Here is a 16,232-nt window from a genome sequence, read left to right as displayed (position 1 = left end):
AGAGTAAACAGCTGAATGTTTGTTATCTGGAGCCCTGGACTTCCATTTGGGGACGTTCTAGATACAATCTGACAATTCTGAACAAGTTCTTATCTACACAGTCCTCTATCTGTATTAACTCATTCCACAAACTCAATACAAAAATTGCCAAATTTAAGGCCAAAATAACATTTTTTTAAAGAGATATTTATTTATTTATTTATTTATTTATTTATTTATTTATTTGACAGAGAGAAGCACAGCGAGAAAGGGAACACAAGCAGGGGGAGTGAGAGAGGGAGAAGCAGGTTTCCTGCTGAACAGGGAACCTCTCATGCAGGGCTCAATCCCAGGACCCAGGGACCATGCCCAGAGCCAAAGGCAGATGCTTAACGACTAAGCCACCCAGGTGCTCCAATAACATTTTTTTTTTAAATTTTAAGTAAACTCTACACTACATGTGAGGCTCAAACTCACAACCCTGTGATCCAGAGACACATGCTCTACTGACTGAACCAGCCAGGAACCCCACAAAATAACATTTTAAAGTTGAGGGGCAAATGATCACAGAGAAAACAACTTCAGGGCTAAGGCTTTATATCCGTTTCAGTTTTCTTTAAAGGAAAACCAGCAAAAGGCAAAAACGCTCTTAAGGCTATCTTTAAAGATATCATGAAACATAACCCTCTGAAATTGCTAAATATAAATACAGAAGAATTTACTCTAATTTGTGATAAGTAGAGGCATTTGATCATAAGACAAGACACAACAGGTTCCAACATCACCAAATACTATCACATCAACAACTACCCAAAAAGGTAACAAGTAGTAACAATCAGAAGTTTTAAAACATCAGTATCCAAATTTTGATCTTGCCTTCCCAACTATTAAGGGGTGAACAAGAAAAAGACCAAAGGGGAAAAAATTATGAAAACAGTAGGCAATATTTTCTAGATGGCCCATATTTCCAGTATCAAAACTCCTGTCTCATGCTCAAGCAAACACATGCGTGGTGACTGGAACAATAGGAAACAAAATTTTCAAACCAGGCATAACTAGCACAAGTGATTGCCAAATTCATACCAAACTATAGTTCTGAAACCACCAAGTCATGGTCCTGAGCTGAAGGACAAAGTTAGATGAGAAGAAAATACAGTCTACGTTTCCTCAAGCATTAGCAAGTTCCCTATGATGAATAATACCTCTGGGTACAGGGCACAGGGAGAGAGAGAGAAAAAAAAAAGAACATTAACCATACAGTTTTGAGAAAAGATGAGGAAAACAGATTAACAGGAAATGGCAGAGAGAGATAAATATTAATAATTTCTGAAAACTTGTGTATTGTTTTCTAGTGAAATTGTGTCAGGTGAAGGAAATAAAGATTTTGCCCCCATAAACAAATGTAACATCTTTATTTGAGAAACAGAACTACAACGTTAGCATTATTCATAGACAAAGCACAAAACCACATTTCTCACCTGATCTTTGGAAAAAGCTTTGACATGAATATGTTTGACAGTCTGAACTACTCCATCATAAAATTTCACAGTGTAAGTACCTAAAATTCAAGAAGATATTATGATTTAACTTATAGCTTCATGAAAGCAACAAAACTTTTCAAAGCATAAACACAAGGGAGTTCCAACCGCAATAATAAATGTATGAGAACTAAAATATTAAGAAACACACACAGTCTTATTTATGTTCAAGATAATAGCCTTCATTTCTTAGTCAAGGTTACATAGTAAGTTTTCTCTTTATCTATACAGATCAAAATCCATCTGCTTTTTGATGGAAAAAAAGAATTACATTGAATTTAGGCCAAGAAAAAAGAGCAGTAAAACAATTAAGAACACGAGGAAAATGCAGTTTTATTTATTGCTTGGTGAATTATTAATTTTTATCAATCTTTATTTTCTGGCTTAAAAGTGATAATATCTTTTAAACTTTAAAAGAAACATGACTACTTACTAAAGGTATCATGTTTTCAGAGGTCACATTAATCTCATAACCCATATGAATAAACTTCGTGTTACAACATCTGAACAGACTTCGCCAAAATGCTAAATGGTACCTGCTACATTATCAGTTTTATTCCAATAGGAAAAGAAATCTAACAAAAATCATTCTGTAATAAGACTGAAGCTGAAAATCCAAATAATCTTCTTCCCAGATAAGGCAACCAACTACCCCGTACATAAGTTATCATTAGTTGCACTTAAACCAACTCTCTCAAAATTATGCATCTTAGAACCCACCTCTCCCCCATCCCACTTTTTTTTCTTTTTTTAATTTTTTTTGTCCCAGGGATTAAAAAAAAAATCACAGTTAATCTTGTCAAGATTACCAGTGAACTACTGGTAACCACATAATGATTTACTACTGGTAAACATGGTCAGTTTTCAGGATCAATTTCCCATCAAACAGAGAAGAAGAAAAAAATCCCTGGAAGTAAAAGAATGCAACAAGGAAGCCTAAGCCCTTCCAGCTAGTTACCTCCTTCTTATCCATCCTCTCCCCTCCCCATCCCACCTCTCCACCAGTCCTAAATAGGGCCCTGTCAATGGCTAGAAACCTCTAATGAAAACATCACTGCAGTGTTCAAGGTACAATCAATCTTAGCCCAATTATTTTCCAAACCCTGTTTCTCATTACCAACATAAAATACCCACCAACTCAGAGTGATGAGCAACTTGCCACCCAATGAAACTGCCTTGTGCCATTTCCACCTCCACATCTTTATCAAAGTATTTTCCTGCCTAGAATGTGCTACTCATTGACCCTTAAGCACTCAGCTCAGATGACCACAATAGTTCTGTAAAAGCTTCCCAACTTCTTAGCTAGAAAAGATTTTTTCCTGCTCTGAACTTCTCAAAGACTTACTTTGGCACCTTGCCTGCAGGGCCTCACATTAGGTCTACCTTCATATAGAAGGTAGACCCCAAATCAAAGGCAGGCTCTCCAAGGCCAGGGACCACAGCTCACATCAATTTCTCTCTCACAGAGCATCTGGTTCACTGTAAACCAGGGCTTCTCGAAGTATCGTGCTCAGACCAGCAGCATCAACAACTCCTGGGAACTTTTAGAAATGTAAGTTACCAGCACCACCCCCAAAATAATAAATCAAAAACTCAAAAAGTGCAACACAAAAATAAATGCGTGTTTTAACAAGTGTTTCAGGTGATCCTGGTGTATTGCCACAGATAATTAGTAATTACCTACTGAACTTTACTCCTAGTAATTACAAAATAAAGTTGATTATCTGTCACAAGTGTCACCAACACAGAATAAAGTGACTAGCAAACTAGATACAAGGATATATAGTTATGCTTGGTTGGTTAAAACAAGCAATAAGACGTCAGGCTATGATAAAGGATTCTACGTAAAGCAGCTCAGCAATGACTAATGAGTTCTTACAACAAAGGCCTGGGATCCTGTCTTTCTGCCTCTATTTGGCAAGCAAAGAAGCAATGATAAGCAATGCTATGGAACTCTAAACATACCCTTCACAAGCAACAATGACATGGTTCTGGCCAGCCTGGGGATGGGGGCATTAAGAACCCAACTCTCATGAAATATTAAATATCAAGTGTACCAACAAGACACCCAACCCTATACCTCTTCAACTATCTGACCAAGAAAGAAAGTTAGCATCAATTACATCAAAATGAAAACTATCTATTTTTATAGACATTTCAGACATCCAGAAGTACATTTTTAGTTATCTAAGGCCAATTTTGAAGCTTACTCTTGATGGCAGGTTCAAAATGGAGGCCTTAAATGAAGGGGTGTGCCTTGAGTTCCAAAAAGAGCTAAAACAGAGCTAAGCAGAGCTGGGAGTAGAACCTAAGCCTCTCTGGTGACCTCTAATCAATTCTTCTTCCACCACCCCAAACTGCCTATTCCTCAAGCCCCTCAGCCTAAAGTCCAAACCACAAAACCAGAGCATCAATGGCCATTCTGAAATGACCCACACTATAGCCAAGGGTACTCAGAAATCACTGTCCTTAGACAGTAATACCCTACCCCTGACCCTTTTTACTTCCAAAGAACCATATGGGATCATCTCAAAACATTCTCCCTTAATCATGTACACAGTCTAACTTGGGCTTCAATAAATCAGAAGGAAAAAAACACCACATCCCACAGACAATGGTAGCCTAGGCCCACTTCTGGAAAGAGGCCCCAAATCTACTTTAATGGCTCCTATACAACTAAAAGAACATCTTCCTGGGGTGTCTGGGTGGCTCAGCTGCTTAAGAGTTTGCCTTAGGCTCAGGTCATGATCCTAGAATCTGCTGCTGCTTCTCCTTCTGCCCCTCCACCAGCTCATACATGTGTGTGTGTGTGTGTGTGTGTGTGTCTGTCTGTCTGTGTGTGTCTGTGTGTGTCTGTGTGCCTCAAATAAATACATAGAATCTTTTAAATAAAAATAAAACATAAAAAAAAAATGTCTTCTTGTGGATTCCTCCTGTGGGTAGCTAACAACAAGAGCTCTCCCACAGCCACAGACAACACCTGAAAATTAACATGTAAATGACAGAAAAATAAGTGCATCCTTAACACAAAGGCATCCTTAACTCAGGCTCCCTTAAGAAGCCCCTGTCCTTACAAATGCCAGCTTCCTGGTCTTGCCCCCTTGGGAACAGTTATGAACTCAGCATATCAGACAACCTTATAGCGTCAGTAGGTACAGAAGGGATATAAGGAAAAAAAAACAACTAGAGATGCATGGTAAGCTGATCTGTAGGACCAAGGAAATAGGGAAGCACAGGTGACTCTGGACAGTTATCTGTCGTTCTTGAAATCTACCATAACTGTGACTCAAGGAATCTTTCTCTATCCCACTCACTTCCAAGAGTCAAAGAACTCCAGAATGCCATGAATTGGAGACTCAGTTTTCAAACATGGATTCTCAAAGTCTTGAGGTTCCTGTACATGTGCCTCAGGGGCGATCAGAGGAATATGCACGTGTTTGCAGCTATACCTTCCCCTCCCCCATCTTTTCTTCTTAGCAATTTTACTAATGCGCTTAAGTTCTGCAGCCAACAACTTCTAAAAATGCTCATCTATTCTTTTTTTTTTAAGACTATTTATTTATTTGACAGAGAGAGATCACAAGTAGGCAGAGAGGCAGGCAGAGAGAGAGGGGAAGTAGACTCCCCACTAAGCAGAGAGCCTGATGCGGGGCTCGATCCCAGGACCCCGGGATCATGACCTGAACCAAAGGCAGAGGCTTTAACCCACTGAGCCACCCAGGCACCCCAATGCTCATCTATTCTAATTCCTTCTTCGAGTTCTAACTGCTCAAATGAGTTCAGAGAACAGGTGGTGAGTTGCCAGTAATCACTGAGCAGGGACTGGGGACCAGATCCTGACCCCCAATCAGGGCTCTCAAGACACCACCAGGCTCCAGAAAGTACTGACTATCTACACCCACTCTACCATCATGTTAGGCATGTGTGCACACACCCAGTGCACACCTGCTGCTGACAACTCCTGCCGTTTTAGGAAAACTCTGCCCTGGAGTGGCAGCCTGGAACTGGAGGAAATGCAGTTCAGGAATTTTGGAGCCCCAAAGGCCTGCATTCAGTTCACGGCTCTACCATCCCTGAACGGGCTCTGTAACCTCAAGCAACTTCTCCTGTGAGCTTAATTCCTCATCTGTAAAATGACGGGGTTGATGGCAACAACCTTTCCATGTCTGTGTGAATACTAAATGAGATCAGATATGGAAATTGCTTAGCAAAGGAACTGTTACAGAGCAAGGGATCAATAAGTGGTTCCAATTATTACCATCCACCAATCACTTTAAAAGGGAAGCACCAACCCCTTCCCCACAAAGAAGGGAAGAGCCACACTAGCACCTGCGTGTGTAGGCCTAAATCTTCCTTTTATCTCTGTGCAAAGCTGTTCACAGTCCTAACGTCCCCACATTTCAATTGCAGGATCAGCTACAGCATGAAGACAAAAAATAGTAACTGCTTCAACAAGAGACTCTAGAAACAAGACCATTTCCATAGAATCTCCTGTTACAAATACAGACTTCAGGCACTGGACTGAAAATTGAACTGAGGGAACGGGACACGTGACCTAAGAATATGAATAATTTAAAGGAAGAGGGACCTGATTTGCCTGTTTGCTCAAGTTAAAGAACCACAGATCAACAGGAAGGAACAATTCCTCATTTTGTTGAAAATGCAAACCTACTTTCAGTTTCCCCCAGAGAATGCCTTGCAGAGCAGCAGGGTCCAGGACTGGGGACACAAAGACCTGACACACAAGTGGCTTCTGCCATCCCCAGTGTAACAAAGGGGAGCTGAGCAGCCCCAGCAAAGAGCTGAGGTCAACTCACCAGAGATGGCTTCCGAACAAAGATTCCCTGGAAGCAAAATCCCATCCTTTACTCCAGCAGATAGAGGGGCTAACAAGGCTAACCACGTGTGGCTACCTTCACATGAAATGATGCTTTAATTGCCACTGCCAAAGAATTATTCCAGGTGAAAAGAGCTATATAACATTGCACCACCCTCCCCAATTTCCATGTGCTTAACTACTCCCTTAAGAAACTCTAAAGTTGCCATTTAGTTGTGTTTCAATCATGCCAGACTCCCAACACCAGCAGCCTTAAAGCTCAGCCTCAGGAAAACCACCAAGGAGGTTAAGAGCGGAAAGAAAATGAGGCCAAGCCTTCCAAAGATTAATCTGTAGGGTGTGACTTCACTATGTGCCCGGCTACTCCTAGCAGCACCAAGAATGACTTTTATAGGAAATAAAGGGGCATCTTGCCAGCAGAACTTCTCAGAGTGCTGTGAGATGAAACTGAGGCAGAGCAGAAAACACCAGGGAAAAAGCGGGAAGGATAGTCCAGCACTGTCTCTCCCCATCCTACAACTACTAGAATCATACTGAACTAGAAACTATCCACCAGGTCCCATGGATAACATCTAACAGAAGAGCAGCACCAAAGAGTCATTATCTCGTCTCAAAACCAGGCACAAAGCTGAGCTCTCACAAATGCTAGCGTTCCTTCACATTGCTTCAATGTGGCAATAATACCACCCAGCAAATTCCACTAACTTTCAGGATTTCCTCCCCCATGCCTTCCTCTCCTTTCCCTTCCAATTAGTCTCAAGACCAGTGAGGACCTCAGACTCAAGAACTCTGGGGAAAACTGGTTTTCTCGCAGAAATCTCCATATTCAAAGTCCTTCAATAAACTAAAATTCATTGGACTGAATTCAGAGTTTACAGAACCAGTATTATTAGGGTGACGAATGGCCATTTTAGGGACAATCATTACCTGAAGACTCCCCCATAATTTTAGCTCATGGAGGAAATAAACTGAAAATATTTTTTACAACTTCCAAAGCTCTGGTTGCCCCAGTTTAAAAGACATTTTAAAATCTTAACTATGCGGGGCACCTGGGTGGCTCAGTGGGTTAAGCCTCTGCCTTCAGCTCGGGTCATGGTCTCGGGGTCCTGGGATCGAGCCCCACATCGGGCTCTCTGCTCAGCGGGGAGCCTGCTTCCCCTCTCTCTCTGCCTGCCTCTCTGCCTACTTGTGATCTCTGTCTGTCAAATAAGTAAATAAAATCTTTAAAAAAAAAAAAAAAAAAAAAACCTTAACTGTGGCCAGTAATTTGCCCAATGACTTTAGTCCTTAAATGATTATTTCAAAAAATTCCAGACCCATCCATATAACAAACAAACAAAAACAAAAACCAGTAACTGCAGACAGGGGTCCCTGCTCCCTAAGATTTATCTGCACCATTCTCTTCCTGTACTGCCTCCTCCTGGTGGCTATACAGCAACTACTTCACACTGCTTTGAACTAGTTTTTGTTTGTTTGTTTCCCTTTAAATCCATGAAGCCCAGCTCTGGCCTCTGCAGATATTAGATGTGAATAGTAGGTTCCTAAGCCTCTACTGCCTCCACCAAGACACCACCCTACCCCTCTCCAAGACTGCTCCCAGGGTTCCCCAAACCCTTCTTCCACAATTTGCCTTTTCTCCTTTGCCATTTCCTCATCCAACCCCCTTGGCCTTTCTATCATCCATATAACTCTGGGACATCACTGGATCAAAAGAGAAATGTTGCTTCCTTTCTACAACCTCCTTTATCTACAAAATTACCATGTTACTACTCACAACTTTTATGTAAGGGACAGCCACGTCCCCAAGGGAGCACACCTCCAATGGATATTATTCAGGAGGAGAATATGATTGATCAGCATAAATCAATAGACTTGTTGATTTAACAGACAAGTCCTAACAGACTTGTAGGAACACATCTATGTCCATATGAACATCGATTTCATACATGATTTAAATCCAGTGAGAGGAGAAAACATTGTTAATCTTGAAAAGAAGGCTCTAAAAAAGTAAACCAAGTCATTTCCTAAAAGGCAGCTTAATAACAGGTAAACTTTCCTCTAGAATACATCTTTAGGCTAAAGTGATACATATGAAAAGTAGTAACAGGGGATTTATTTTGAACACAAGATTATAAAAGAAATTCAGGGAAACAAGGACTATCCAAGAAGACTTCATCAACCATGAGCTGGAGTATCATTAACTGTAGACGTCTTTAAAAATACAACCTTGCTTTCTTGCTTTCAGGATAACCTACAGCTTAGCAGAGTTAACTCACACTGGCATAACAGTGGAGGTGGGGTGAATGTAGCCAAAGAGAAACAGAAAGTTCTGCCATATGCAAATCTATGTTCATTTTTGACCATTTCAACCCATTCTCAGACAAAGCTTGGTCAGGTCCAGCATCTAGCAGAGCGCGCAATGAATACTTAATAACTTCACTGAATGAAGAGCAATCTGGTCTTAGAGTCACCACCAGCAGTGGTACTAAAAGGCCTGACTGCCCTAAACATTCACTGAAGAGATCATGGACATACCACAACCAACCTGACAGAAAATGCACCCCTTACCCCCACTCCCCCCCACCAAAAAAAGGCATCGCTTGGACCCAGAGTCTACTCTGAGTGTCAGGACGCTGACCACGCATATTATCTTTTTAACACTCTTTTTTGCTTTGTACTAGCAAAATGAGCCTCTTTGGGTCATACTACCAGTCTTGATTCCTCACAGATTCTAAACTGGCAAAGGCATCCCAATTCAGTGCTCTAAGTGCCAGGACCCCAATTTCAACTTAGCAGCTTTGATATTACAGACCACCCTCAATCATGCTGCATCCACAAAGCATGTTTTAAGTAGGCTCCACACCCAGTGTGATGGCGAGATCAACAATCACAGGCTCTACTAACTGAGCCAGCCAGACACCCCTCACAAAGCGTATTTTTGAGAAATGTTCATTAATGTCCATTTCATTTCTAGGCTATTCACAAATAGTTTAAAGGAATATTAAGGCTTATTTCATCAATTATATTAGGAACTCCCAGACAAAAACCAGCACGCTTAATAGCAGAGTGACAGATGAACCATAACTATTTTATGAAAAACTATTACTAAAATTTAGGAGGCAAAGAATCAAATTCCTCTTTTTAACCCAGCTTTGTCTCCATTTATAATTTCCTCCTAATTCCTGACATAGTGACTAACTTGAAGAGAGAGGATTCCTAGGCAATAAATATATTCTGAAAATACACTATCAGACTCTAATATTACAAACTCCCCTCTAATTTACAAATTAAAAAAATTATAACTCAAGTGCCTTACCATCCTTGTTAACAGCAGTGACTTTGGCTGGGTAAAAACGACAATCAGACCAGCAAGCAAGGACCTGCTCGTTTATTTGAAATTCCTGAAAAGCAGTAAAAAACAAAACAAAACAAAACAAAAAAGACCTGTTACCAATCCAATTTCATAGGACATAACAGAGTACCAGATTTTGTTGAGAGAAGCTGATTGACAAGAGTGGGAAGGGGCGATGGCTGCTGGGATGGAGGAAGATGTTTCTGCTGTTCAACACTGGAGTCAGACCAAAAGGGCTGAACACAAGACTCTTCCTATCCTAGGATATCTGGGCAGGCACAGCAAAACACTGATGATAGTCCCTACCCTGCGCCTGAGCCCAGGAGCACGAGGTGCACCCTACCCAGTATACAAGTTGGAAGGAGGGAACATACCATAGCTCGAGGGAATCAGCGTTCATGCCACCTAACACCACCCGCATTTTTAAAGGGACTTTTGCCAAAGGAAGCACCCATTCACTTTTCATACTGTTTTTCCAGCACACAGTTTGCACTGATACAGTTTGTAGAATGAATATTGAATAATCAACTTGGACAACAGTAAACAAGTCCTTTTTTTTTTTTTTTAAGATTTTTATTTATTTATTTGACAGAGAGAGAAAGCACACAAGCAGGAAGAGAGGCAGAGGGAGAAGGAGATGCAGACTCCCCACTGAGCAGGGAGACCAACATAGGACTCAATCCTAGGACCCTAGAATCATGACCTGAGCTCAAGGCAGACGCTTAACCAACTGAACCACCCAGGAGACCCAAAAGTAAACAATTCTAAATGGGGGTGGGGACGGGGGAGGAAGGACACACATAGACAGCAAGAGTTTAATAAGCTTCATGGCCAGGGTTAAAATGAAAAACAGAATCCGGGGGTGAGTCAGATCCAAAGCCAGCAGGATTTCTACAGATTTCTCAATGCTGGTTTAAAAAACTAATTTTCTAGTACAAAACTAATACTTCGTTTTTCATTCTGAAATTAGTAAAAGCTCCAGGCATAGCAATGAAATTTAGAAAAAGGAATACAGTCCAATTCCACGATTTGCAAGAGCTTTTTTTTTTTAAGGTAGACTCCACACCAAATGAGGGGCTCAAACTCACAACCCCAAGATCAAGAGTCACATGCTCCACCAACTAAACCTGCCAGGCACCCCTCAAGAATTTATAAAAAGGTTGGCTCAGTCAGTTAAATGTCTGCCTTCGACTAGAGTCATGGCCTCAGGGTCCTGGGATCCAACCCCACATCAGACTCCCTGCTAAGCAGGGAGTCTGTTCCTTGTTCTCCCTCTTACCACCCCCCACTCGTGTGCCTGCTATCTCGCTCTTGCTCAAAAATAAATAAATTTTTTTTTAAAGTTTATAAAAGACCCTGATATGAGGCTCCACATGGAACGATTACTTAATAAATGGTCAGACAACAAATAAGTATACGTGATCTAAAAGGATACAGTGGTGTAAAAGAAAAGAGATAAGGTATCCATTCATCCTCAGTGCTTTATAACCAAATCAATTTATGAGCTGTCAGATCAATCATATCATATAGACAGAAGATAAATAAGATTCTTCAAGAGCCCCAGGCACCAGAGAGACCTCAGGGTTGCAGCTACAGGCCTAAACAAGAATTGGTTCCCCAGCTGCTACTGACTTTCACGCTGAACATCAAAGGCTGGAACATAAAGTACCCAACGGCTGGCCCAGCTCCTTACAGATGTGATACTCACAGAAGATCCTTCGTCTTCATGTAAGCCCTCTTTCCTCAGCTGTATTTTCTCTAAAGGGCGTAAATAAGGACTGTCCCAGCAGAACCACTCATCATAACGATGGTTCCAACGCTTGAAATGGATGAGTACTTTTCCTTCTTCGTAGTCAATGTCTTCTATGTGAGCTGGATACCTGAGTCAGAAAAAAAGTTAAATGCCTTTCCCACCCAAAATATCCAGAATAGTACCCTTCCAGACCTCTTCCCAAAGGACTAGCTTACCAAAGTACTAAATAAAGCCCACCATTTGGAGAATGTGTAATTGTGTCAAATCAAATTATGAAGGCTAGCATACTTCAGGTTCAAATCCCAACCTGGACATTCTTTAGTTTATGAATTATTAAACTGACTTTTCAGAGCCTGAGTTCTGTCATGTAGAGTAGAGGAAGGATACCCAGCATACTGGGTTACAATGCAAGTTAAACAAGATGACATACATACACACAAGACAGGGCACAAAGGAAGGCAGGAAGCAAACATTTAACAACTAGATTATATTTTACATAAGCCAATAAATTAGAATGACCATGCAACCCAGACTGTATGAGATAGCCTCAATTTAAGAATTGCATAATCCATATGGAATACCATGCAGCTGTTAAAAAAATACAAAACAAAAAACCACAAACGGTTCTATGTCATGATGTGGAAAACTCTCTCAAGATGAACTATTAAATGAAAACAGCAAGATATAGACATTGTGTATGGTAAGCTATTATTTATTTTTTTTTAAAGATGAAACAGGAGGGGAGCCTGGGTGGCTCAGACAATTAGTGCCTGACTTCGGCTCAGGTAATGATCCCAGGGTCCTGGGATGGAGCCCCATGGCAGGCTCCCTACAACGTGGGGAAGCTGCTTCTCCTCTCCCTTTGCCTGCCGCTCCCCTGCCCATGTGCTTTCTCTCTGTCAAATAAATAAATAAAATCTTTAAAAAAAAACAAAAAAGGATGAAATGGTATATTTATATATGTGTAAATATGCATAAAAATATCTTACACAAGAATCTAACAATGGTTACTTATAGAAGTATGGCCAGGTCAACAGTTCAACAGTTCACCCTCTTTCTAGACTGAGAATTGGAAAAACCAACAACTGTTATTTCCCTGACTCCCTAACAACTGGCAATCAAGGTCTTGAAGACCTATGGGTTTAGAGGCAACAGTAGTGGCCAAACCCAGTGCTCCATCCAGTGCAGGGCCTCTCAAACTTTCATGTAATAATGCCAATCATCAGAGGATCTTGTTAAAATGCAGATTCCGATTCAGCACATGAAGCTAGGGCCTTCGAGCCTTTAACAAGCCGCTGGAGATACTGATCTACTGGTCTGCAGAAGCAAGGATCTAATGTCTAGTTACTGGCTTCCTAAGTATCAGGGTGGCAGGGGCACCGGCAGTAGTGAACTCCTGACCTCCGGGACACAGCTCCAGCAGCGGATCCCTCACATTGATACTTAAGGGCAGCAACTGTGAGTCCCACTCCTCCAACCCTTCCAACAATTTTGTAAATACCCAATGTTCTTGTGTTAAATTCTTTTGTGGTTAAAGTACCCAGGGTGGTTTCTGTTTCCAGCATTAAAACCTAACTGACACAAGAGGGAACTAACTGAGTATGGAGGAGGGGAGGAGCAAAAGCGGGAGGGAGACTTTTTGTAGTATACCTTTTAATGCTCTTTATTTTTCAACCCTATTACTGTGTTGCTCATTCCAAAAATAAACAAATGGTTAACAATAAAGAAAAATAAATAGTTTGCAATTTTTCTCTTAAATACACTTGTATTAATCAGATTGCTATTCTAGATTGAGAAAGTTCAGATTCTACCTATATTTTTTCCCCACAACCTGGATTTATACCATTTCTGGCCCTTCTTATATCAATCACCTAGTACCCCACCAACCTAATAAACATGTGCTACCTTGTGTCTGTACACTACATCCTCTTCAATCCTACACTAGTAACCTCTAAGGCAGTGTGCTTACCACTTAACCTATCACAGTAGCTTGCAGATACTGGGCATTCAAAAACTGTTGAGCAAATGAATTCTGCTTTCCCTATTCTTCCCAAAGGTCAGCTGTCCTGTCAATTCTTCAATCCCAAAGCTCTTAGACTCCAGCTACCCATTCCAATTTGAGTCACTCTCCAAGTTCAGGCCCCCATCACTTTGTGTGGGTACTTCGCACACAGGACTAACAGGTTATGCTTTTCAAAATTCCGAATGGTACTATACATACATTAAGTGCCCCGAAAATGTTAACGGAAGGAATAAACAGCCTTGAAACTAGTGTGCCTACTTTAATACAACTGACATACAGCTGCTACAAACATAAGCTATCCTGACAGCAGGCCTGCTAATTGTATGATCGACTGAACAGTGAAGTACAACTGTAGGAGACAAAAGGATTCCCTAAACCTATTCTTCTCTATAAAACAGAGAGAAGGGGGGACACCTGGCTGGCTCAGTGGGTGGCTCATGGGAGTCTTAATCCTGGGGTTGTGAGTTCGAGACCCATATTGAGTGCAGAGAGCACTTAAAAACAAAATCTTAAAAAAAAGGAGGGGGGGGGAGAAGAACATGGATATATCAATTATATTCCTCTTGCACAGGGTCTGGGCTCAATCAGTTAGACATCTGCCTTCAAGTCAGATCATGATCCCAGGGTCCTGGAATTGAGTCTTGCATTAGACTCCCAGCGTCTGCTTCTCCCTCTCTCTCTGCTCCTCCCTCCAAATGCCTCCCTGTGTGCTCTCTCTCAGATAAATAAAATCATTAAATATATGCATATATATATATATATATATATACACACATATATATTACTCTTGCCCTCTCATTTGTTCAGTCTACCAGAGACTAGCGAGCCTCCCTAAAATAACAAACTCTGACCTAAGACGCTCCTATTCAAAAGCCCTTTCTTTAATGATTTACAAATATCTAGCAACAGTTTTCAAACATAAATCTTTTTTTTTTAATTTTATTTATTTATTTGACAGAGAGAGATCACAAGTAGGCAGAGAGGCAGGCAGAGAGAGTGAGAGGGAAGCAGGCTCCCTGCCAAGCAGAGAGCCCGATGCGGGACTCGATCCCAGGACCCTGAGATCATGACCTGAGCCGAAGGCAGCGGCTTAACCCACTGAGCCACCCAGGCGCCCCATTCAAACATAAATCTTTGAACCAACACATGGAATTAATTTTTCACAGAAATAAATTTAATTTGCAGAACTTGTCTTTATACTAAACCACATTCTTTCTAAATTTTGGGGGCATACATACTTCCTAAATTAAAACAGTGGTAACTTTGTTTTTAATACTCTTACTAATATTATGGAGCCATTAAAAAAATTAAGTCAGCTCTCTATGTATCAATTTTAAAAGATCTCTAAGAAAAGTGGGAAAAAAACCAACAACTAAAGATGCAAAATGGTACTGAATACACTACCATTTATTTGGGGGAGAGGAGAGAGCCAATACATCCGTACCTGTTTTTAAATGCGTGGGCTATCTCTGGAAGGATGATCAAGCAACCCGGTTTGCCTCTTGGGAGGGGAACTGGATAGTTAAGGAACTGGAGAGGAAGTATGAGACTTATTTTATTCAATGTATATCTTTTTGTATGTTTTGAATGTCGTACCATGAGCATGTATTAACTATAAAAAACATATAATTCGATATTTAAATATTCTTATTTGGCAAAATTAAAAGTCAGCAACCTCAGGACAAACACCAAATTATTTTGAATTTGCACTGGTCAGTGCCTTCTAAAAATCTGGTAAGTCCAGATCCACAGAATCAAATCCAAATTCCTAGGCTAGGAACTCCAATGCACATACTCAGGAGTCTGAAAAAGGATCTCGAGGTCCTCGGCTAGCCTAAAGCCCTTCCTTGCTCAAGTAACTTCACAGGACACAGGCATCCTACCTACTGACTGCACACTACACAAATCTCTCCAGAAGGGTCAAGAGTAACCACAGGGCCAGCAAGATTTCCTAAGGAGAAGGCAGTTTTCCCTACTTTCCTGAAGCAAGGCACGCATGGAGGATGGGGAAACCCAACGGCATTTCAGTGAAGAGGTAAGACTTGGTGGATCGAAATTGCTAGCTGTCTGAGAAAACAGCTCAGCTTTATCAGTCAACAGAATATTAAGTGACTTTGATCTGCCCAGTCAATTCTAGGTCTTGAAAGAGATTATAAAACGTATGTGTTCTGGGGCGCCTGGGTGACTCAGTGGGATGAGCCTCTGCCTTCGGCTCGGGTCATGATCCCGGGGTCCTGGATGGAGAATCACATCGGGCTCTCTGCTCAGCAAGGAGCCTGCTTTCCCCCTCCCCCTCTGCCTGGCTTTGCCTACTTGTGATCTCTCTCTCTGTCAAATAAATAAAATCTTAAAAAAAAAAAAATAGTATGTGTTCTGACTTGCCCTTGAGGAGAATCAGACACCTGAAGCAATTAAGTTTTTAAACTATTAGTTGAAATCACATAAAACAGCTGATAACTACTTTTTACCTACAAAAACAATAATTTCATCTGGTGCAACCTAAATATTTGGACAACCATTAGGGGTGCTGGAAAAGATGCCACAAGTTAACAAAAAAGGCGTTGTAAATGGAATCTGTATAGACACAAAAAGGGAGAAAGAATTTCCAACTTCAAACGTAACTAACAGCCACTGATGAGATTCTAGTTTCCAAACTAGCATCGCAGCTGGGAGTCACATTTCTAATGGAAACATTAGCCAGAAAGGAATAGATACCAAATACCAAACTGATAACTAAAGTAAGCTCCAGG

General features: G+C 41.0%; 1 protein-coding gene across 1 annotated transcript in view; it reads right to left on the bottom strand.

Annotated features, from left to right (window-relative positions):
* The window catches only part of PHF20 (PHD finger protein 20), a 145,928-nt gene that overhangs the window by 75,664 nt on the left and 54,032 nt on the right, over positions 1 to 16,232 (bottom strand). The window contains exons 3-5 of the mRNA XM_045981224.1: positions 11,415 to 11,586; positions 9,671 to 9,755; positions 1,458 to 1,537 (exon numbers count right to left, since the gene is read on the bottom strand). Coding sequence (XP_045837180.1) covers positions 1,458 to 1,537; positions 9,671 to 9,755; positions 11,415 to 11,586 — 337 coding nt within the window. The remainder of the gene's footprint in view (positions 1 to 1,457; positions 1,538 to 9,670; positions 9,756 to 11,414; positions 11,587 to 16,232) is intronic.

Source organism: Meles meles, chromosome 16 (assembly GCF_922984935.1).
Source record: "Meles meles chromosome 16, mMelMel3.1 paternal haplotype, whole genome shotgun sequence".
In the NCBI taxonomy this organism is placed as follows: domain Eukaryota; kingdom Metazoa; phylum Chordata; class Mammalia; order Carnivora; family Mustelidae; genus Meles; species Meles meles.
Note: the sequence above shows the minus strand (reverse complement) of the source record. Positions and strands in the feature narration are given on the sequence as shown.